The sequence below is a fragment of the Rhinatrema bivittatum genome, chromosome 15, assembly GCF_901001135.1.
Source record: "Rhinatrema bivittatum chromosome 15, aRhiBiv1.1, whole genome shotgun sequence".
NCBI classification, from domain to species: Eukaryota; Metazoa; Chordata; class Amphibia; order Gymnophiona; family Rhinatrematidae; genus Rhinatrema; species Rhinatrema bivittatum.
In genome coordinates this window covers 45,554,363-45,577,123 of record NC_042629.1, presented here as the reverse complement: position 1 = coordinate 45,577,123, position 22,761 = coordinate 45,554,363, and the positions used below count along the sequence as shown (strand labels likewise).

The 22,761-nt window shown below is 46.8% G+C and overlaps 1 protein-coding gene across 1 annotated transcript in view; it reads right to left on the bottom strand.

Annotated features, from left to right (window-relative positions):
• The window catches only part of POLQ (DNA polymerase theta), a 174,229-nt gene that overhangs the window by 102,614 nt on the left and 48,854 nt on the right, over positions 1–22,761 (bottom strand). Inside the window, 3 exon segments of the mRNA XM_029578518.1 lie at positions 8,366–8,559; positions 9,202–9,344; positions 18,872–19,079. Of these exon segments, the coding sequence (XP_029434378.1) occupies positions 8,366–8,559; positions 9,202–9,344; positions 18,872–19,079 (545 nt within the window).

Here is a 22,761-nt window from a genome sequence, read left to right as displayed (position 1 = left end):
AGCCTCTACGAGCGGTTCGGCGGAGGGTGACCCCAGCAGCCCGATTATAGATCTTGAGAGGGCGCACAGGGCATTGGGCCCGCGGAAGGAAAATCAAGAGAGGGATATCATAGCGAAATTTCATCACTACCGGATCAAGGAGGAGATCCTCAAAGCAGCCAGAGATAACCCTGACTTGAAATGGAAAGACTTACACTTTAGCATATATAATGATCTGGCCCCATCGACGCTTCAAAAGCGCTTTCAGTTACGGGAGGTCACTACAGCTCTGCGAAACGAGGAGATCCGGTACCGCTGGGCATTTCCTTTTGCACTGGTGTTTCAAAGAAAGGGCATTACGTACCGGGTCAAATCGCTATCTGATGCAGTGGAGTGCTTCAAGCAAGCAGGTCTGGAGACGCCATTTTCTGCACCGAAGCCCCAATCATCAGCTCATGTGAACTCGCAGACCCCAAGATGGAGTCGTCCAGGACCGGGAAAAGGCAGACTGCGTAGACAGCGTTCTCAAGTTGCCATGTCGCAGGAAGGACTGGGTTGAAGGAGCCTATGAATAGGTTTGCTATCAGCTGAAATTCTAGGCCCGTTCCATTACTCTTGGTGCGAGGTGCCTTTGGACTGAGATGTATATTTTATGGCACGGTTTGGTTTTGCCGATGCAATAGCTCCTGTTGAATTTACATTTGCCGGGGGAGGGGTGAGGGGGGGATCGGGTTCATGCGGTGTGCGTTTGGCTACCCCACCGATGGGACTCGCGTATTTGTTGCGTGTCTCAAGTTCAATTCGGGGGGAAATAGACGGCTTCATACAGGGGTTAATAATTTTCTAATCTGTGTATTAACCATGGTTTTGATTCTTGTTTTTGGTTATGGAACTGTGATGACTGATTTCAGGGACAGCTTTGATTGGGCTCCTGTTGCGGGGGGTTGGCGGCATTCCTTTCATATTTCATACAGGTATCTTTCCTCTTTCACTGATGGCTATACTAGTTTCCCTTAATGTAAAAGGATTGAACACTTATCGAAAGCGTTTCTTACTTAGGAAAGAAATGCTTCGCTTAAAGGCGGATATTGCCTTTATCCAAGAAACACATCTGAAACGCAGGCATAGTCATCTATTGCGCAGTAGAGAGTATCCTCATGTCTATACAGCTGCCAGTGGCCCTCAACATAAATACACAGGGACGGGTATATTGATCTCCTCTCATTTAGTCTACGATCTCGTGGATAAGGTTGAGGATCCTGGTGGGAGATTTGTTCTCCTTAAAATTCGGATAAACTCCCAAATTTATACTCTAATCTCCCTATATGCTCCCAATAAGGAACAATCCTTATTTTTCCATTCTCTACAATCCACATTATTATCCCATGCTGAAGGGGCATTGATTATCGGAGGGGACTTTAATCTCACCCCCAATAATGCCTTGGATAATTCCACTAGACAGCCTACCTCACGGAACCCTCAGAGGACTCAGCTTAAGGGGCTGCGGGAGGAATGGCAGCTGCTGGACATATGGAGAGACACACATCCACACTCACACTCTTACACTTTCTATTCCCACCCCCATAACAGTTACTCTCGCATTGACTACTTTTTGGTAGACAAAGGGCTGCAACATCAAGTACGCGATGCTGATATAGAACCAATTACATGGTCTGACCATGCTCCTATTAGCCTTAAATTGGAATTGGGGCAAAGGGATCCCGGTGCCCGTTTTTGGAAACTAAATGAGTCACTCTTATCTGACACCCACTTTATTCAGGTATTAGAGGCTCAGCTTAAGGAGTACTTCGATACAAATACCAGCCCGGACATATCCCCGGGGGTGTTATGGGACTGTTCTAAAGCAGTCATCAGGGTCACTCTCATTGCCAAGGCGGTGGAGTGTAAGAGACAACGCCTACTTGATAGAGAAAATTTGATGCAGCAGATCAGCCAACTTACACAGGAACATATGCGCACTCACTCCCAACCATGTTACCAGAAGCTATTAAACCTTAAATCCCAACTCCAGCAATTGGATAATAAGCAGTTGCTGTATGCCCTGGATATCACCAAGCAAGCATATTTTGAGGGGGGGGATAAAGCAGGCAGACTGCTAGCCCGTCAATTGAAGGCGAAAATCTCGCAGAATCATATCTCTAGGATTGTCAACTCAGATGGGGCAAATTTAACGGATTCTACGGGGATTCGGGAGGCGTTTTCGCATTTCTATGCCGACTTGTATAGTTCGGAGAAATCTATATGCCCTGACGCCATTGAGGCCTACTTAGCCCCCATTAGTCTCCCTGGTTTAGATGAGGAATCGCAACGTATTTTGGACTCACCTATCACCGGGGAAGAGGTGGAGGAGGTAATTAAATCTTTAAAACCGGGCAAAGCCCCCGGCTTAGACGGACTATCCGGGGTATATTATAAAAAGTGCTCTACTGCTGTCATTGAACCCTTAACCAACTATTTCAATAGTCTCAGAGAGGATGGTGCTTTAGCCCCGCAGGCCAATGTTGCCGGTATAACAGTTCTTGCTAAGCCCGGTAGGAACCCTACGCAGTGTAGTTCTTATAGACCCATCTCCCTCATAAATGTAGATTTAAAAATACTGGCCCGTATATTAGCACTCAGGTTGAATAAATTTCTTCCCCACCTCGTATATTCAGATCAGGTTGGTTTTGTACCTCGCAGAATGGCTGCGGATAATATTAGGAAGGTCCTGGACCTTATGTGGTGGGTAAAAGAGGCTGGAGAACCGACCGTTCTGTTATCCCTTGACGCTGAAAAGGCCTTCGACCTTGTCCATTGGCCTTTCCTATTCTTCACTTTGCAAAAATTAAACTTTGGCCCTTATTTTCTTCAATGGTTGCATCGGCTGTACGATAATCCCCAAGCCAGAGTCAAAGTTAACAATGGATATGGGAACCCCTTTGCTATAGGGCGGGGAACTCGACAAGGCTGTCCCCTCTCCCCCTTATTATTCGCTCTCTATTTAGAACCTCTAACTGCCTACATTAGGGCGGCCAAGGATATACGAGGAGTGAGGGTAGGGGGACGACAATACAAGTTGTCCCTCTTTGCAGACGACATTTTGATGACACTCACTAGCCCCCTCACTTCCCTGACCGGTGTCATGAGGGAACTCAACAACTTTAGCAATGTGGCGGGTCTCCGTGTTAACTTAGACAAATCCGAATTACTAAACATTAATGTTCCCCCTCGGGATCTGGGGCTGCTGAGGTTACAGTTTCCTTTTAGATGGGCTAAGGCACACATCAAATACTTGGGCATTCTGATTTCAGCCAACCTCACAGAGTTATTTTCCCTTAATTTCAACCCGCTGGTACACAAGCTGACCACTGATCTTAGTCGGTGGAACAAGGCGGCCTTTTCTTGGCTGGGCCGGATCGCGGTCATCAAGATGAATGTCTTGCCTAAATTCTTATTTTTTTTTGCTGCTCTCCCAGTGGTCATTCCTTCCCAGATACTTCGCAATTGGCAGAAAAAGGTCTTTGACTTCATCTGGAGGCGCAGACCCCCCCGGATCTCCAGATCCGTGTTATTTTTACCCAAAAGTCAGGGTGGTCTTGCGGTGCCTAATTTAATGTGGTACTATTATGCTGCCCAACTACGGGCGATCTTTGATATAGCCCGCATGCCGGCCTTGAAGCAATGGGTGCATATTGAACAAGAACTTGTGGGCTCTATGGGGATAGCGGCGTTATTTTGGCAACCAAGGTGTACCTGGAGACCACTCGTTCGCCTTCCCAGTTCTTTGGCGACTACATTAAAGATATGGAATATTATTAAGCCAAAGTTAGTGGGCAGCCACCAATATTTTTACCAATCATCCCTATTGCATAACCTCCATCTTGTGGTGGGGTTCCAATCTTCTCGGATGGGAGATTGGTGTGACCGGGGTATACATTCCATAGGTCATCTCTTGCAGCAGGGCGCTCTTATTGGCAGGGATAGATTTTTTGCCTTGTATGATTTGGACCACAGGGATTTTCTTTTATATGAACAAGTTATACATTTCATACGCAGTATCATTCGGTGCGGTTCTCTAAGACCTGGCAGATCGCTATTGGAAGCGTATCTCCTAAGGGGGGATGCTTTGACCGGGGCGATCTCTAAACTTTACCAGCTTTTCTTCCCCCCTGAACCGGCCGGTTGCAAATATCGGCAGCAATGGGAACGTGATCTTGGCAAGCAATTTGATCAGAAGACGTGGGATGAGGCTTTTCTTTTAGCACGACATTGCTCTGTTTCTGCCAGGTTGCAGGAGAACTGCTACAAAATGATATTTAGGTGGTATCTCACCCCAGATAGGCTGCACCATATGTACCCCAACCTGCCATCCCTTTGCTGGAGGTGTAGTAAGGGCGAGGGTACCTATATGCATATTTGGTGGTCCTGTACATGCATTCTTCCTTTCTGGGAGGCCATGTTTACCCTGCTCCATGATATCTTGGGGGTGGACATGCCCTTGTTGCCTGAAATAGCGCTACTAAATATGTTTCCCGCCACTCTAGACAAGTATCAAAAGAAATTTGGGTCCCAGTTCTTCATTGCTGCCCGTAGCTCTTTAGCTCGACAATGGAAGTCGCCTTCGTTACCTTTAGTCTCTGAGGTCACGGCGAAATTGCATTCGATATGTCATTTGGCATCCCTTACTGCTGCTAAACATCATAGGCAAGCCTCATTTAAAAAAATTTGGAATCCTTTTGCAATCTATTTATCGCACTTGTAGATGCTATACTTGCTCGATAGGGGACACGTTTTTCAAGTCATTGCTGTATATGATATCTCAGTGCCTTGATCAGCAGGAATGCTTTCTGCCCCTCGCTGTGATTTTGATTTTGATTTTCAATTTTGCTGTTGTAGTATTATGTATTGTGCCACAAACTTCATCTGCCTATGTATTACCGTTCTTGAATACACATTGTGGCTCCAAGCCGGAATAGTCATCCAACCGTATGTTTCCATGCTATGGTTTTGGTTTATTGTATTGTAAGATTTTCCCTGTTGCTGTCATTCTGGGGGGGGGGGGGGGTGTGGGGGAAATGAATGGGGGTCTCACCGGAGACAAAGAAAACCAAGACTTGAATCCTTTTGGTTGTATTTGTATTACTCATTGTGGATTTTATTGTGTATTCAAGTTCAATAAACATTTAAATTTAAAAAAAAAAAAAATGCTTGGATCCCCTAGCACAACCTCTCATGATAAAGGAGCGTAGCATCTGCTTCTTATCCTTCGGCAAATGAGGAACTGGAGACTCGCCCCACTTATTGGCAATTTTCTCCCAACTCGCTCCCAAACAAGAGTGAGCCTTTAAAGGGTAACTTTGTAAGGTTAGCCTTGGCGGTCTCATCAGCCAATCAATTTCTTAGCCATAATTGATGCCTGGCCGCTATTACCAAAGCCACCCCTCTGGCTGAGGTGCGGACCAAATTGCAGCCTGCATCTGCTAAAAAGGTGGCTGCTGGCTCCATAAGTGCCTTGGAATTCATTCCAGATTCATCAATCTCCTTAGAGAGAAGTAAACCAGAGCAAGCCACCAGGGAACAACAAGGGAGTTCTAAGATCAGATGCCCCTTCTGATACCCAGGCCCTCATCAGGCTGGGAAGAACCGGGCTTAGTAAAGTCAGATGATGGCAATTCTCCCTGAGCCTCTAAGCAGCACTAGCACAAGTTAAAGGGAACGCCAGGCTGAGATGCCTGAATATGACAGAAGGCACAGAGGGAAAGATGCTTAGGTTTCTTAGCTATAGGCACCATCAGTCTGTCAGTACCCTTATCAGGTGACTGAAAGGTGTGTGTCCAGCTGAATTCACACTGAAAAAATATGCACCCAAAATTTAAGCGCACATCCCTGTGCTTGATGAGCACCCAAAAAACTGAGGGCCCTCAATGCAGCCCAGATTGTGCATACAGGCAAGAACGCGCCTAAATCAGACACCACTACCAACTGGACACCCAAGCAGACGTCCAACTAAGCATCCAAAATCTGGGCACACAATCTGGACGCACAGCCAGACGCACTCACATGAAGAGGGCAGCCTAATGCACAGGAAAATATGCAAAAATGCTGCTGCAGCCTACCACACAGCACACAGAGAAAAGCATACACGCGGGGCCTAGCCCAAAAGGGCTGCTCGTGTCCCTTAACCTCCCTCAGGAGTGGGAATGAACGCTGAATTGGCACACCGAGCACAGACTGGAAGAGGAAGCACTACAAAAAACCCTCCTTCTCTGTTCTGGTTTTTTTTTTTTGGGGGGGGGGGGGGGGTTTAAGTTTACCTGAGCTCACCCCGTCCCAGCTGACTGCAGAGATGGTGTCCGGCTGCGGGGGGGAGAGGGCATGTATCGTCACCGCCGTGCTCGGCTTCCTGCACCCGTTGCATTTGAGCTGTTTCAACAGCTAATTCCACGCCAGCTAGAAAAAACAGCTACTGGATCAAAGCACTCATCTGAGGCACCATGGAAAATCACCTCAGGAATTTTCAAGTGGGAGAGGGACCATTTGGTATCACTGCAGGAGAGCGGGGCGAATTAAATTTCCTTCATTCTCCTTCTAAAACTTGAAGCAATCCCCAGTAGGAAAATGCACGTCTACTATCTGTTGGAGTCAGAGAATACTGGCAGGCTGTCATAGCAGGGGTATATACACTGAGATGTCAGCTTTGCTCCATCTCCATCTGCTGGTAGAGGTGCATAACCCACTGCTCTGGATTCATCTATTTGGATGCTAAGAGACCAAAGATTGAGAGAACCAAAGAGATGTAGTTAATCCTATACTCCTTGCATTTGACTAAAGATTTGCCTTAAAGTTTGCAAAGTGGATTTCTGATTGGAAAAAGCAAGGACTACCAGACTGGGAGATCTACTGTCAGAGTTACTGCTTAGGAAGAATCAGTAAAAGCTCATCTGGTTCAGGAGAGAGTGTTCCACCAGAAAGAACATACCAGTAAGGTGAAAGTCCAGTGAGTGTCCCTCTCCAAAGAGAGCCTACTAGCTAGTAGGTAGTGGAAGAAGAAAGAGTTGCTTACCTGTAACAGGTGTTCTCCAAGGAAAGCAGGATGTTAGTGTTCACACATGGGTGACATCATCAGATGGAGCCCGGCACGGAAAACTTCTTTCAATGTTTCCAGAACTTTGACTTGGTATACTGAGCATGCCCAGCATGCCCTATACCACACGTTCACACGGGGTCCCTCTTCAGTCTGTTTTTTTTATTCAGCAGAGCTTTTGCTTCACGATATGAGTAAGTTCTTAATTTTTTCTTTCAAACTTGTGGAAAACTCTTTTCCCCGATTTTTCTTGGGGTTTTCCTTGCGTTCCATCGCCACAGAGTCCCTCTCAGTCCCTCCCATAGATAGATTTCTCTTTGTTTCGGGTAAGTTTTCTTTCATTTCGATCTTCCCTATGGTGGTGATGTCTCTGTGCCAGCCGGTCATCGTTGCCTGCCACCATCATTATCGTTTTGAATCCCTCTTTTTTCGCTTCAATCATGGCCACTACCAGTTTTCATCGATGCCCCCGGTGCCTGAGGGCCATGTCTATCACGGACTGCCGTGATATGTGTTCTCTGCCTGGGGGCATCGCATGACATCCTGGGTTGTCACAAGTGCACCTAAATAATCCCGAAGGGATGTCGCACCTGACTTGACAAGATGGAGAAATTCTTTGGGTCCTGGTGCCAGTTGCCGATTCACCTCAGGAATCCGAGGAAGATTTGGCCACCCCTCCTTCTTCCCAGTCAGCTTTGGCAGCTTTCGAGGAGGAGCTGGAGTGGCACGTCAAACTGGTGGTGGAGCGGGCATATTGTGATGCGAAAGCTTCGCAGAAAAAAAAAACAGACTGAAGAGAGACCCCGGACAGATGAGTGGTATAGGGCATGCTGGGCATGCTCAGTATGCCAAGTCAAAGTTCTGGAAACTTTGACAGAAGTTACCTGTGCCGAGCTCCATCTGATGATGTCACCCATGTGTGAAGACTAACATCCTGCTGCTTGTCCTTGGAGAAACCCCTAAAGTGTGTGAAGAATTTGCATTAACTGTGATTTCTGAATTATTCTGTTTTGGATTGTGTCCTCTGCATTTTGTTCGTCTGCAGTTATTCCAGTAAAGGAATTATTTTTTGACCAGTACAAAACTGTGTGGTAGTATGTTATTCTTACTGGAAAGTATCAGACTTCCCAAAAAGCTAAGGGCCTTAAAAGATTGTTACTTTCCTCCATCAAGAAAGAACTTAAGAGAGCATGCATTGTCTACTAGCTCCACCAATACCAAATGTGCCTCAAAAGGTCTACTAGTTGGTTGAACAAAGTCTACAGTGATGTATAAGTGTTCACATGACACACCAATTGTTACCTTTTATGAATAGCCAATTGTCTTTGCTGTTTTTCTGTCCTAGCTAGGATTTTGCCCTTCACAGAGCGTGCCAGGAAGCCTTCCTCAATCCCTACCAGCTCTGCCACACGTTTCATGGAGTTAGGCAGCTTCTCCCAGAGGCAGAAAAACTGGTACCAGTCAATAGCTGTCCATTCTTCATACACAGGTGTGACCTGCAGAAACCAACCCAAAACCAATACTTTCAGGGAACCAAAATTCTGTTTAGGAAAAGAAATAACACTATAGCGGACTAGTGGGATTATACAGGTGCTGAGACTCTTGAAGAGATAACTGATTTTTCAAAAAATATGAAAGCTGCCTAACTGCATGAGGTATTCTCTAAAGACAGTAGTTTACTAGTCACACACATGGGTCACAGCACCATGCTTGTGGCAAAATGGACAGATTCTCCAGAGCTTTCTAGAAAGGTGAAAAGCCTTTCACTGCTCATGTATGGGAGTTTCAGGGGAGCCGCAGGGCCACAGATACACTGAGTTACATATAAAAGTTTTCACTGATGAAGGAGAACCACTACGAAGGGAAGAAAACTCCATGCATGATTGCTGAAGCATCAGTCCTCTCCCCCACTTCCTTGCCCAGGCATCAGTCTCTCTGCTTCAAGTCCCTTCTCCATGCAGAAGAAAGGACACAGGGAGGGAGAGCAGAGGAGGCACCAGATACAATTTTTTTTTTTTTGGAGGACTACACGGCAATTCAAGCAGGTGGGGGAAAACAGGCAGATACTACTGGCATGTACCCCTTGCTTCTATTCGTTTCTTGCCTGTAGAATGCATGGAATTATACGCTACACCTACCAGATATAGAATGTGCAGGTCATTCTCCAGAACAAAGCCCTTCATCGCTCTTTGGAGGTCAGCGAAGATACCCAGTGCCTCATAAGGGGAAAGAGAGGAGGCAAGTGTAGCAGAGCCAAGCTGGGTTGGGTGATAGACTTCAACTGGAATGGGAAAGGATATTAAACATAGGGAAGGCCATTTTCAAAGTCAATTATGCAGATAAATAGTGATTTACATGATTCTGAAAATTGCCCTCCCTCAATGAGCACACTTTTACTCCATTTTGGGCAGGACTGGAAAATGTGTACAGATTGCATTTTCAAATCTGCGCCTGTTATTGTCCTTAAATAATCTACCTGCACAAAAAACAGGTGAGTGATATCATGGGCTTGATTAAGACACTGGAAAGGTACAGAAGGAAAATGGTGGGCTCTAGCAATGACACTCTGAGACAACAGGTTTTGACCACTCAGCCATCTTCTTAATGACAAATTAAGTTAAAGGGCATAATCTTCCCTGACTGCAGTGTAACAAATTTTTCCTTTGTGGAAATAAGGCAGCAAGATTACTGACCAATTTCATCAGGGTGAAGACAGGCTCCCTGTGTATTCTGGGATTAAAATCAGAGGCAGGCAACCATGTCACCTCTTCAGAGGCCATTGTGAGGATTTCGAAGAATTCTGTGAATCCTTCGATAAAGCAGAAGTTGCTGCTTTAGCATGACCAAATGGAAAAGATTTTCTTAGTTATTGTTACGTTTGCTGGTCACAACAGCATCCTGCGAAGATGATCTTGTTGCCTAAGTTACTATATAAGCTGATAATTTTACCCATACGATTAACACATAAAGATCCGTTATTGATGAACTCCCTGTTTGCTAATTTTGTATGGAGAAGCAGAAGGGAAGGGAAATGGCGAATAAAATAGGGAATGACATAATGCCTCTATATCGCTCCATGGTGAGACCACACCTTGAATACTGTGAGCAATAATGGTTGTTGCAACTCAAAAAAAAGATATAGTTGCACGGGAGAAGGTACAGAGAAGGGTGACCAAAAGGATAAAGGGGGTGGAACAGCTCCCCTATGAGGAAAGGTTAAAGAGGTTAGGGATGTTTAGTTTGGAGAAGAGAAGATGAGGGAGATATGATACAGATCTACAAAATCATGAAAGGATACGGGTAAATGTGAATTGGCTATTCACACTTTCAGATAATTCAAGGACTAGGGGGCACGTCATGAAGTTAGCAAGTAGCACATTTAAAACAAATCAAAGAAAATTATTTTTCACTTAATGCACAATTTAGCTCTGGAATTCATTGCCAGAGAATGTGGTTAAGGCAGTTAGTGTAGCTAGGTTTAAAAAATAATTGGATAAGTTCCTAGAGGAGATGTTCATAAACTGCTATTAATCAAACTGATTTAGGGAATAGCCACTGCTTATTACCAGCTTTAGTAGCATGGTATCTATAGGAAAATTAGTTCTTACCTGTTAATTTTCATTCCTGTAGTACCACGGATCAGTCCAGACCGTGGGTTAAGCCTCCTGTCCAGCAGATGGAGACAGACCAAAACTGAAAGGGTATCCTATATCAGGACAGAGCCTACCCTGCAGCCCTTCAGTATAACCATTGTCAAAGCAGAAAGTATGAAGATAAACAGTAAGGAATCAAGCAAGTAACAAGAGAACTCGAGCAAACAGCAAGAGAACTCAAAACTCTAACAAATGCAAATATTGGATGGACTCTATAGATAAGTGCTCTTGCATAAATATCTATTGTCATCAATAGACATTTATGCAAGAGCTTCCGGTGTCTCTAATTATAATCATAGATGAAAAACATTCTGAATCCTGCAAAAAGAGGAAGGAAGCTTCGAGCGGACGGCAGGAAGTATAGGGAAGGCTGTCTGGACTGATCCGGGTACTACAGGAATGAAAATTAACAGGTAAGAACTAATTTTCCTTTCCCTGTACATACCCGGATCAGTCCAGACCGTGGGATGTACCAGAGCTTCCCTAAACAGGGTGAGACAGAAACAGTCCCGCTCGAAGCACCTGCCGACCAAAGGAACCAAATACTGGCCCCTGTACATCAAGGCGGTAATGCCGAGCACATGTATGCAGAGATTTCCACGTAGCTGCCCTGCATATCTCCTGCAGAGAGACCGATTGACTCTCCGCCCAAGACGTAGCTTGAGAATGCAAGGAATGAGCTTTCAGACCCTCCGGAACCGCCCAGCCCTGACAGGCGATAGGCCGACGCGATTGCCTCCTTCAACCAGCGAGACATCGTAGTCTTAGAGGCCTGTTTGCCCCTATTGGGCCCACTCCATAAGACAAAAAGATGATCCGAAACCCGGAATTCATTGGTGACCTGAAGATAACACATGAGGACGTGCTTCACATCAAGACGGCGTAGATCATCCCCTACCCTACTCGCTATAGCCGCAGGAGAGAACGCGGGGAGCAACACCGACTGATTGACATGAAAGGAAGATACAACTTTCAGCAAGAAAGACGAGACAGTCTTGAGGGAGACCCCCCAAGTCCGAAAAACGCAGGAAGGGCTCCCACAACAACGCTTGAATCTCAAGACACCCATCTGGCGGAGCAAATAAAACACCACCTTAAGTGTTAGATCCTTGAGAGTAGAGCAGCGGAGAGGCTCGAAGAGAGCTTGGCAGAGAGCCTGGAGGACTAAATTAAGGCTCCACGAGGGACAAGTGAGACGCAGCGGCGGTTTCAAATGTTTAACTCCCTTGAGGAAACGGACATCATCTGGATGAGACGCAACCGCATAACCGTCAAGATTTCCCAAGAGAGAGCCAAGGGCAGAAACCTGTACCCGGAGCGAGCCGAACGACAGGCCCTTAGAGAGACCACACTGCAGAAAGGAAAGAACCAACAAAACCGGAGCCGAATGTGCCAAGACACCCGATTCCGCGCAGACAATTTCGAAAACCTTCCAAACCCAGACACAGGCGAGTGAAGTAGAAGTCTTGCGGGCAAGCAGAATAGTGGATATGACTTCCTCCTTATATCCCTTCTTTCTCAATTTCCGCCGTTCAAAAGCCAGGCCGCTAGACAGAAGCAATCCGCCTGGTCGAAAAATACAGGACCCTGCCGGAGCAGGTACTGAAGATGACTGAGACGAAGAGGACCGTCTGCCGACAGGTTTACTAGATCCGCAAACCACGGTCTGCGGGGCCACTCGGGAGCTACGAGAATGATTGGACCCCCATGGAGTTCTATCTGTCTGAGAACTTTTCCCACCAGGGGCCAAGGAGGGAACACGTACAGAAGGACGTTGCGTGGCCAGGGAAGGACTAGTGCATCTACCCCTTCCGAGCAGTGCTCCCTCCAGCGGCTGAAAAACCTGGGAGCTTTGGCATTGTCCAAGGTTTCCATCAGGTCCAGGTGAGGAGGACCCCACCTGTTGACAATCAGATAGAGTGCTTTGTCGGACAACTCCCACTCGCCCGGATTGAGATGCTGGCAACTCAAGAAATCGGCTTGAACATTCTCCTTGCCCGCTATGTGAGAAGCTGTTAGGCACTCCAGATGGCGCTCCGCCCATGCGAAGAACTGGCTGGCTTCGAGGGCACCAGGCAACTCCTGGTGCCCCCCTGGTGATTGATATATGCCACTGTGGTAGAGTTGTCCGAGAGCACCCGGACTGCTCTTTGGCAAAGCAGCGGGAGAAAGGCTTTGAGAGCCAGACGAACCGTCCGAGCCTCCAGGCGATTGATGTGCCAGTGGGATTGGACTGGGGACCAGTATCCCTGCGTGGCCTGCGACTGGCAGACTGCTCCCCACCCGGAGAGGCTGGCATCCGTCGTGACTACAATCCACTGCGGAGTCTGAAGGGAGATTCCTTTCAGAAGGTGCTTGAGCGATAGCCATCACTGTATGTCGCTGATGGTAGAGTCGGAGAGCGGGAACAGCGTCCGAAACTGTTCCGACACCGGCTTCCAGCAGGATAGCAAAGCTTTCTGTAAAGGATGCATATGCGTAAAAGCCCAGGGGACCAGGTCAATAGTGGAAGCCATGGTCCCCAGGACCTGAAGGTAATCCCACGCCGTGGGGAGAGGCATGGAAAGGAAGTTTCGGACTTGATCCATCAGCTTGAACGTTCGAGCATCCGGCAGGAATACCTTGCCGACTTAGGTATCGAACCAAGCCCCTAGGAATTCTAAGACCTGTGAGGGTCGCAGATTGCTCGGGAAAATTGACTATCCATCCCAGAAAAGAGAGAAGAGCAAGGATGCAGTATACTGCCAGCTTGCACAGGGTCTCCGACTTGGCCCGTAATAGCCAATCGTCCAGGTAAGGGTGGACTAGGACTCCGTCCCGCCAGAGGGCGGCCACCACCACCACCATAACCTTGGTAAATGTGTGTGGTGATGTGGCGAGACCGAAGGGCAGAGCCTGGAACTGAAAGTGTTGTCCCAAGATGTGGAATCTGAGATACCTCTGATGTTCGGTATGGATTGGTATGTGCAGGTAGGCCTCCGTCAAGTCGAGAGGGGCCAGAAATTCTCCGGGATGAACAGCCACTATAACTGCCTTCAGGGTCTCCATCCGAAAGTGAGGCACTTTGAGGGCTCAGTTGACTCTCTTGAGGTCCAAGATGGGGCGGAAAGAGTTGTCCTTTTTCGGAACCATGAAGTAAATAGAATACTGGCCGGCGCCTTGTTCCTCCACAGAAACCGGGACTATAGCCCCCAGACCCTGGAGTCTGGCGAGAGTCTGACATACAGCAGCCCGCTTCTGATGTCCGCACGGGGAGACTAAGTGCAGATTCGGCAGGTCTTGAGAAAATTCTAAAGCATAGCCTCTCTCGATTACCTGGAGGACCCATTGGTCCGACGTGATTTTGACCCATTCCTCCAGGAACCGAGATAGATGACCACCTAAGTTTGGAATGGAGGAATGGGCTGGCTGAATCTCAATGGGTGGCGGGCTTGGTCGCGGGACGTTGTGGGTTACCATCTCGGAAAGCACAACGGCCTCGAAAGGACTGAGACCAGGACTGAGATCTGGAGGGGTTTCCCCTAGAGAAGGCGCCTCTTGCCCTGGGATTATATCTCCGCTGACCCTGGAATCGGGTACGTGTAGGGAAGAAGACTCTTGACTGTTTCGGACGGTCCTCAGGTAGTTTATGAACCTTGTTCTCATCCAAGGATTTAATAAGCTGCTCTAGGTCCTCGCCAAAAAGCAACTTACCTTTAAAACTTTACCTGTAAACCGACATGATGTTCTTTTTTACGAATGCCGGTATATAAAAGTTATTAAATAAATAAATAAATAAATAAATAAATAAATAAAAGGGAGCGTGCCCAACTGCGCATTGGAAGACGAGTCAGCAGACCAATTACGGAGCCAGAGAAGCCGTCTGGCCAAGACCACTGAAGCCATCGCTTTTGCTTGGACCCGGAACAAGTCGTAAAGGGCATCCGCCCCCTACACTATTGCGCCTTCCAACCTTTCAGCCTGCTCTGCCTCTGCAGACAGGAGGTCCTGGGTGCTGAGCAATTGTTGAACCCACCTAAGGCTTGCCTGCTGCAAGAGACTGCTGCAGATCGTCGCCCAAACACCCAAGGCCAGAATTCGAAGATGCGCTTGAGATGGAATTCTAGCTTGCGGGCTTGAACATCCTTCAGGGCCGTAGCGCCCACCACCGGAATGGTGGCATGCTTAGTGACTGCAGACACAGAAGAATCCACCTTGGGAATTTTCAGCATGTCCAGGCACTCCTCCGGAAGAGGATAGAGCTTCTCCATAGCCCTCCCGATGCGGAGCCCCAAATCGGAAGCCTCCTATTCCCAGAGGAGGATCAGCTTATGCACGGGATGGAAGGGGAAGGTGAACAGAAGAGCCCTGAGACCCGCCAGGACCGGGTCCACACAAGCCGGCATCACGGCCGAGAACTCATCCACTGAAGGACACTCGATCCCCAGCTCCTGTGTGATAAAGGAGAGAAGTGGTTCCAGTTCCTCCCTCCGAAATAGGCGGAGAACTCGGGGGTCATCCCCCTCCAGAGGGGGGGGGGGGGGGAGTTTCAACAAAATCCGGATCCTGATCCTGGTCCGGAACCGTCAAAGGAACAGGAGGATCCAGGGGGGGAACCCCGGGACCACCCGCACCCGAACAGACCCTTGTGCATCCGGCACCGTGGGAGCAGGCGGGGCGGATATCCGAGGAATTTTAGGAGGAAGAGGGCCGGGGGGGGTCCGACTCCTCCTGTAAACTGGCTAGGTAGGATTTGTGCATTAAGAACAGACATTCTGAGGAAAAACGAGGTCTGTAACTTCCGGAGGGGGGTCAGGACCTGCATCCGGAGACTGCATGGGGATAGGGAGCCTAGGCTATATTAAACAAGGGGCAAAACCGCTCCCCCTAGGCCCCCCCAAGAGCGAGGAGACAGAAAACTGTCTCCTGGATGGAAATCAACAGAGTCCTTTAACTTTAACTTTTTTTTTTTTTTGTAAACTTAACTTGAAAAATAACAAATACTTGCTTGATCCAATAAATTTAAAGAAGAAATGAGCCCCCAAAGCAAGGGCTAAGCAAGAGATACCAGGGAACCGCAGGGTGAGCTGTCGCATCTGCTGGAGATAGACAAATACTGAAGGGCTGCAGGGTAGGCTCTGTCCTGGTATAGGATACCCTTTCAGTTTTGGTCTGTCTCCATCTGCTGGACAGGAGGCTCAACCCACGGTCTGGACTGATCCGGGTTCGTACAGGGAATTAATGTTTGGTACTTGTCAAGTACATGTAACCTGGATTGGAAAAAGGGTGCTTGGGCTTGACAGATCCTTGGTTTGATCCAGTATGGCAAACTTTTATATTCTCAAGGGATCAGATAAAACTCATGAGATTATCAGCGCCTTGAGAGGAAGGAGGATTAGGATACCCAAATCTAAGATTATACAACATAGCAAATTTAATGAGGCCTTTGGGAGATTGGTTTGGGGGACAAAAGTAAGTTTTCTGATTAGAGATGGGGAAGTCGATGGCATACCCCATGGATGTTAAGTACATCTTACAAGTGGATTCAAAAAGGTGTTCATATATCTAAGTCCATATATCTAAGTTATTGTCTTCTACCAAACAAGTGTTGAGGACAATCAGGCGAATTATTTATTTATTTTATTTATTTAGATTAGAAGCTTTTTTTATACTGATATTAGTGGCTACATCATATTAATGGTATAAGAAGGGACATATGCCTTGTGTTAGTGGTAAACCCATCGTTTCCAGCAGGAACAGTATACCTAATTTATAAGAGATTAGTTATAAATGGTTTGCTGACAATAGGCAATTTTATAGATTAACAGTCTTCCAAATATCTGAAAGATAAAGGTATACTCAGACTGAATATTTTCATTATATTCAAATTAGAAGTTTTAACTTGAAGTGTCTCTCGGGGGGGGGGGGGGGTTTGAAAATATCACTTCAGGTCCTTCCAAAAGTTATTACATATCTTTCGAGCAGAAAAGAGTTCCTTGTCTTCTCTGTATAAATATCTTCAAACAAGCAAGCGTATTTTAATAGCCAAGTCTTCTTGTTTAATGTATATTAAGTTTAAAAGTGAAGATATTATTTAAAAAAGCACCAAACGTAAAATGAAAGCATTTTCAGCTTCTTTTGGAAAGCAAGTATAGGGTTGCTAAAAATCTGAAAGGTTTCCTATAAAATACATGCATCTTGTAACCAATAAAATGGTGTATTCATTTGAATATTTCTTTTTTTTTTTTGGGGTGGGGGGGGGGAGAGGGGATTTTTCCTCATTTTCAGTCTCCATTTCAAATCCCCCTCCCTCAAGTGGCATATCCAGTCAGCTCTGGGGAACCCTCACCAGCTCAAGGACTGGGAAGGTCCATAATCTGAGACACACACATTCAGTTCCACTCTTCAGCCAGCAGAGGCCGTCACAGCAGTGGCAGCAGCCAGCCCTCTCTGGATCCACCAGATGATGGGGATCACCACTTAATAATGTGGCCTAGCCTGAGCCACGGGGCTGGCCCTTCATGCAGTCTTGTCTGAAGTCATGTCAATGGTAAAATGGTATGCAGGCACAAAGGACTGCAAGCATAGTCACCTACAAGTCAAAACGCAAATAAATAAGGAGTTTGGAAGAGAGATTATCTACAAGAGATACATTCTTATTTTCACAAACTAAAACAAACATACAGGACATCTAGGGGCAATAATCAAATTGTCAACACTGCAAAAATCAAGGGTAAATTTCACCCATGGGGTTTGAATCAATAATCAAAGCAAAATTACACATATAACTCAGGTTTGATTAATGCCACAGATGCCAAGTAGCTGCAGTATTTGCACCTGTTTTGTGTGCATAGAAAAATATAAAAGGAAAATAACTCACACAGATGTGAAAATGCAATTTATGCACATTTACCTCCCCTAACCTAAACATGCCTTTGGGGACAAATCTCACAAACTTTTATTACATTGAGAGTGGGTAATTATCAAAAAGCTGAGTTACACTGATAAAAAGCATTTCACCTGTGGAATTCCGCTTTCAAAATTGCTCTCCTCATGTATAAATTATCGACATACTTTTGGGCTGATACAGTAAAAATCGCGGGAGAGCGGGCGAGTGCCCACTCTCCCAGTGTGCACACAGGACACTCTCCTGTGCGCGCGATAGAGTAATTTAATTTATTTAAATTAGGGTCGGCAGTAAAAAGAGGCACTAGGGACACTAGCACGTCCCCAGCACCTCTTTTCGGACAGGAGTGGCGGCTGTCAGTGGGTTTGACAGCAGACGCTCAATTTTGCTGGCGTCAGTTCTCGAGCCCGCTGACAGCCACGAGTTCAGAAACCGGACGCTGGCAAAATTGAGCATCCGGTTTTCAACTCACGAGCCTATTTCAAATTTTTTTTTTTTTACTTTTTTTTTTAACTTTCGGGATCTCCAACTTAATACTGCTTTTCTGTGCACTTCCCCGGCGCCGGCAGAAATTAACACCTACCTTTGGGTAGGCACTAATTTCTTAAAGTAAAATATCTGAAAGATAAAGGTATACTCAGACTGAATATTTTCATTATATTCAAATTAGAAGTTTTAACTTGAAGTGTCTCTCGGGGGGGGGGGTTGAAAATATCACTTCAGGTCCTTCCAAAAGTTATTACATATCTTTCGAGCAGAAAAGAGTTCCTTGTCTTCTCTGTATAAATATCTTCAAACAAGCAAGCGTATTTTAATAGCTATTAGGTTCGGGGGGGTTGGACGCACGTTTTCGACGCACTACTACCCCTTACTGAATAAGGGGTAAAGCTAGCGCGTCAAAAACGCGCATCTAATTGCGGGTTAACAGTGCGCTCCGCCCAATACAGCACAGTGCGCTCCGCTGGAGCGCACTGTGCTGTATTGGGCTGTTTAAGATTTAAAAGACCACTTTTACAGGGCAAGAATATGGCTGTCCATGGTCTGAACTACAATATACTTTGCAGATTTGTACAAAAAGGAGCTTACCACATATGTTATCTGGGAAATAAAAATATACATTTTACTTTGCTACTACAGCTGCTTATGTTTTGATTTATGGATTCACTATTTGTTACCATTTTGAGAATTGGCCCAAAGAGCAACTGAGAGATTCTCTACAGCTAAATCGTTTGGCTTTTTCCCCCAACATGTGAAAAACATCGCCGTTACCTTTCATGTTTTCTTTGGCTTCTTCCAGAATGTGGATAAATTCATTCTCTAGCAGCCAGGCCACGCAGGTTTCAATTGCTCCAAACTGAGCTTTGTCCTGGTCCCTCTCGCTGTGTTGTTCTCTCTCCTTTAGACTGACAGCCAGCAGAGTACAGGAAGCATAAAGCTGCACGTCATCTGGCGTGCTGGCAACGCCACCCACTATTATCTGCCAGATAGAAGGTACCCATCATTATACTTGGGGGAGGGGGAAGCATTGGGAGACACAAACAATTAATAAACAAACTGCCCAGTCAATAAAAATTGCCAAAACCAGAAGCAATATATATTCTCATTAACAAGCAAAAACAACAAAACAAAACAAAAAGAAAAACCCAATCCAAACAAAACACAACACCTCATGTGCTAGCTAGCCCAATGGCTCAGTAGCAGTGCACCTAGATTCAGTTCCCAAGCCTGGCATCAACTCCTCTGGCTAGCTGAAGTTGGGGATATTGCAGAGGCAGTGCTCAAAGTCTACAGGGGAGAAGACTCCTAGCCATCGCATAAAGGTAACAGAAACAGCTGCCTACTGGTTTCAGTAATGATTTAAGAAGCACGGAAACCAGGGTTCAAATCACACTTCTACCAACATCATGCCTTAAGACCTTGGGAAAGTCACTTTATTTTCCATTGTGACAGTAACCCCACTTAAATTGTAAGTTTTTGAGGTCAAAAGCTCTGTACCTGAAAACTAATAATGCTGCAAGCTGCCTTGAGCACTATTTGGAAAGGCAGACTAAAAATCCAATGCATTTATTTATTTTTATACTAGCCGTTAAGCCCGTAACAACAGGCTACATTAAAAAAAAAAAATTTCGGTCCATTTCCTTCCCACTCCCTCCCCTCTTCCCCCCCCCCCCCTCCCCCCTCCCCCTCTCCCCTTCCTCCCTCTCCCCCCCCCACTCTCTCCTCCCCTTCCCCTCACTCTCTCCTCCCCTCCTCCCCCTTCCCCTCACTCTCTCCTCCCCCTTCCCCTCACTCTCTCCTCCCCCATCCCCCCCTTCCCCTCACGCTCTCCTCCCCCTCCCCTCCTCCCCCCTCACGCTCTCCTCCTCCCCCTCCCCCTCACTCTCTCCCCTCCCCCCTCCCTCCCCTCCCTCTCTCCCTTCCCCCTCTCCTCCCCCCTCCCTCCCTCCCTTCCCCTCACTCTCCCCTCCCCCTCCCCTCCCCCACCTCTCAATCCCCTCCCTTTCAGATCATCCAGCAACCGGCAGACGGAACATCTCCGGGGGGGGGGGGGGGGGGGGGCCCTCCCGCGCGCGCGGCGCCGCTACTGCTTCCTCCCACTCCTGCTCCTCGCTGCCACGCTCCTGCAGCCCCAGCGCCATTTTTTTTTCGTCGCTGCCACCAGCCGCTACTGCTTCTCCTCACGCTCCTGCTTCTCGCCGCCGCTCCTGCGACCCCAGCGCCATTTTTTTTTTGTGCACTTGCGGCTCTGACCGACGTGCTCGCCCGCGCATGCGCAGTAGAGGCTGCTCTCTCTACTGCGCATTTTGCGGGCCGTCGGTCAGAGCCCATTTATAAGGTAGATGGCCAGATTCAATGTGCAAGCTACTGTGTCTGGAGGGTGCCATGATCTGTGGCCCCTGTCTGAGGACTATCATTATGATGACTGAACTAGATGGGAGGTGGCAAAAGGTTAAAAATGGGAAAAATCCTGGGTAATTGTGAATGAAGGCTCATAGCGCCCTAGACCCAGGAGATTACAGTTCAGATTGACTTAGAAGCCCAAGGAAGCAGAAGGATACTGCTTGTGCAACCCCCCCCCCCCCCCCCACACACACACACACAAAATCATTATGAAGTTCTGCAATCCATTTATAGTAAACAAACACACAATGTAAGCAAATCAACAGCACATATTGTATTGTCAAATAAGATTCCTCGCAGTTCTTGTGCCCACTCTGCAGATTGTCACAGTTTAACGTCCTGTGTTCAAGCTGACTTCATACATTTAAAATTCATGCTGGCCTTTCAGTCCATTATCATACTTGCTAAGCAAGACTAGAATGTCCATCTAACTCTCTCGCCTCTAACCTTCACCATCTCTCTGCCACTTAATTCCCTTCTCAAACTGCCTTTGCCTCTCACCCTCCCCAGATCATGAATAACTAATCCCATGGCAAGGTTCACAAAATCAGTCTTCATTCTCAACCCTCTTCTCTTTGTCCAAGATCATAGTGGAGGAAACTGTCCGTCCTTTCTCCTTCTCCAAACGCACTACTTGACCTTATTATTTCCCTCTTTCCTTTCACATCCAAACTACTCTGTTTGCCACTAATATCTTGACTTTCTTTCATATCAAGCCATTCTCCAGCCACTCCAATTTGGGTTTTGCCCTCTACGTTCTGCTGAAACAGCCCTTGCCAAAGTGTCCAATGACCCATTCATGGAAAAACTCAAAGGCCTTTATTCAATCCTTCTCCTCCTTGACCTTACTGCTGATCACCATCTACTCCTTGATACTCTGTCCTCACTTGGATTTTGTGACACCATTCTGTCATGGTTCTCTTCTTACCTCTCCCATTAAACTGTTAGGGGTAAATTTTAAAAGCTACGGGTGGGCGTCCATGTGCGCGCGCTACCTGGCGCGCAAACATGGATGCCTGTTTTTATAACATGCGCGCGTAGGTGCGCGCATGCTATAAAATTGGGGGTCGGTGCGCACAAGGGGGTACACACTAGTGCATCTTGTGTGCACAGACGCCCATGGCCTTCACCCGTTCCCTCCCCTCTACTTTATCCTTCCTACCTCTTCCCCTAACCTTCCCACCCCCTAACCATATTATAACCCCCCCCCCGACCTTTATCTTACCTCTTGCGCATGCCTCTAAGCAGGCGCAAGTTGTGCCACGCCGGCACGCAATCCTCCGACACAGCGGCAAAATGGCCGCTGTGCTAGAGGCCTCTGGCCCCTCCCCTTTTTCGAAGCCCCAGGACTTAGACACGTCCTGGGGATTTACACGCGTAGGGCTTTGAAAATCTGCCCCTTAGTGTCTTCAAGTGAGTCCTCTATCTCATTATCAAATGGTGTGCCTCAGGGTTCTGTCCTAGGCCCTTTTATCCTCTCTCTCTATACTTGTTCCTTTGGTACTCTGATCTCCTCCATGGCTTTCAGTACCATTTTTATATTGAAGATTCCCCAATCTACCTCTCTACACCAGAAATTTCATCAGGAATCCAGACCCAGATCTTAGCCTGCTTGTTTGACATTGCTGCCTGGATCTCCCACTGCCATCTTAAACTCAACATGGTCAATTTTCTCAGTGGAAAAGGGTAAACAGTGGAGTGCCTCAGGGATCTGTACTTGGACCAGTGCTTTTCAATATATATATAAATGATCTGGAAAGGAATAAGACGAGTGAGGTTATCAAATTGCGGTTGATACAAAATTATTCAGAGTAGTTAAATCACAAGCAGACTGTGATACATTACAGGAGGCCCTTGCAAGACTGGGAAGATTGGGCATCCAAATGGCAGATTAAATTTAATGTGGACAAGTGCAAGGTGTTGCATATAGGGAAAAATAACCCTTGCTGTAGTTACACGATGTTAGGATCCATATTAGGAGCTACCACCCAGGAAAAAGATCTAGGCATCATAGTGGATAATATCGAAGATATTGCTACAATCAACCAACTTTCCCTGCAATCTTACGACATATTCTCTATCCCCAGACCGAAAAAAAGAGGAGGCGGTCTGCTTCTAGCAGCTAACAAAAAACTAGGATTGTCGCTTCAGGTCACAAACACATCACATTCTCTTGAATTTGCAGTCTTTAAATCCTCCCACATGCAAATAGGTCTCACCTATGCTCCACCAGGATGCCTTTACTCTGACCCATCACC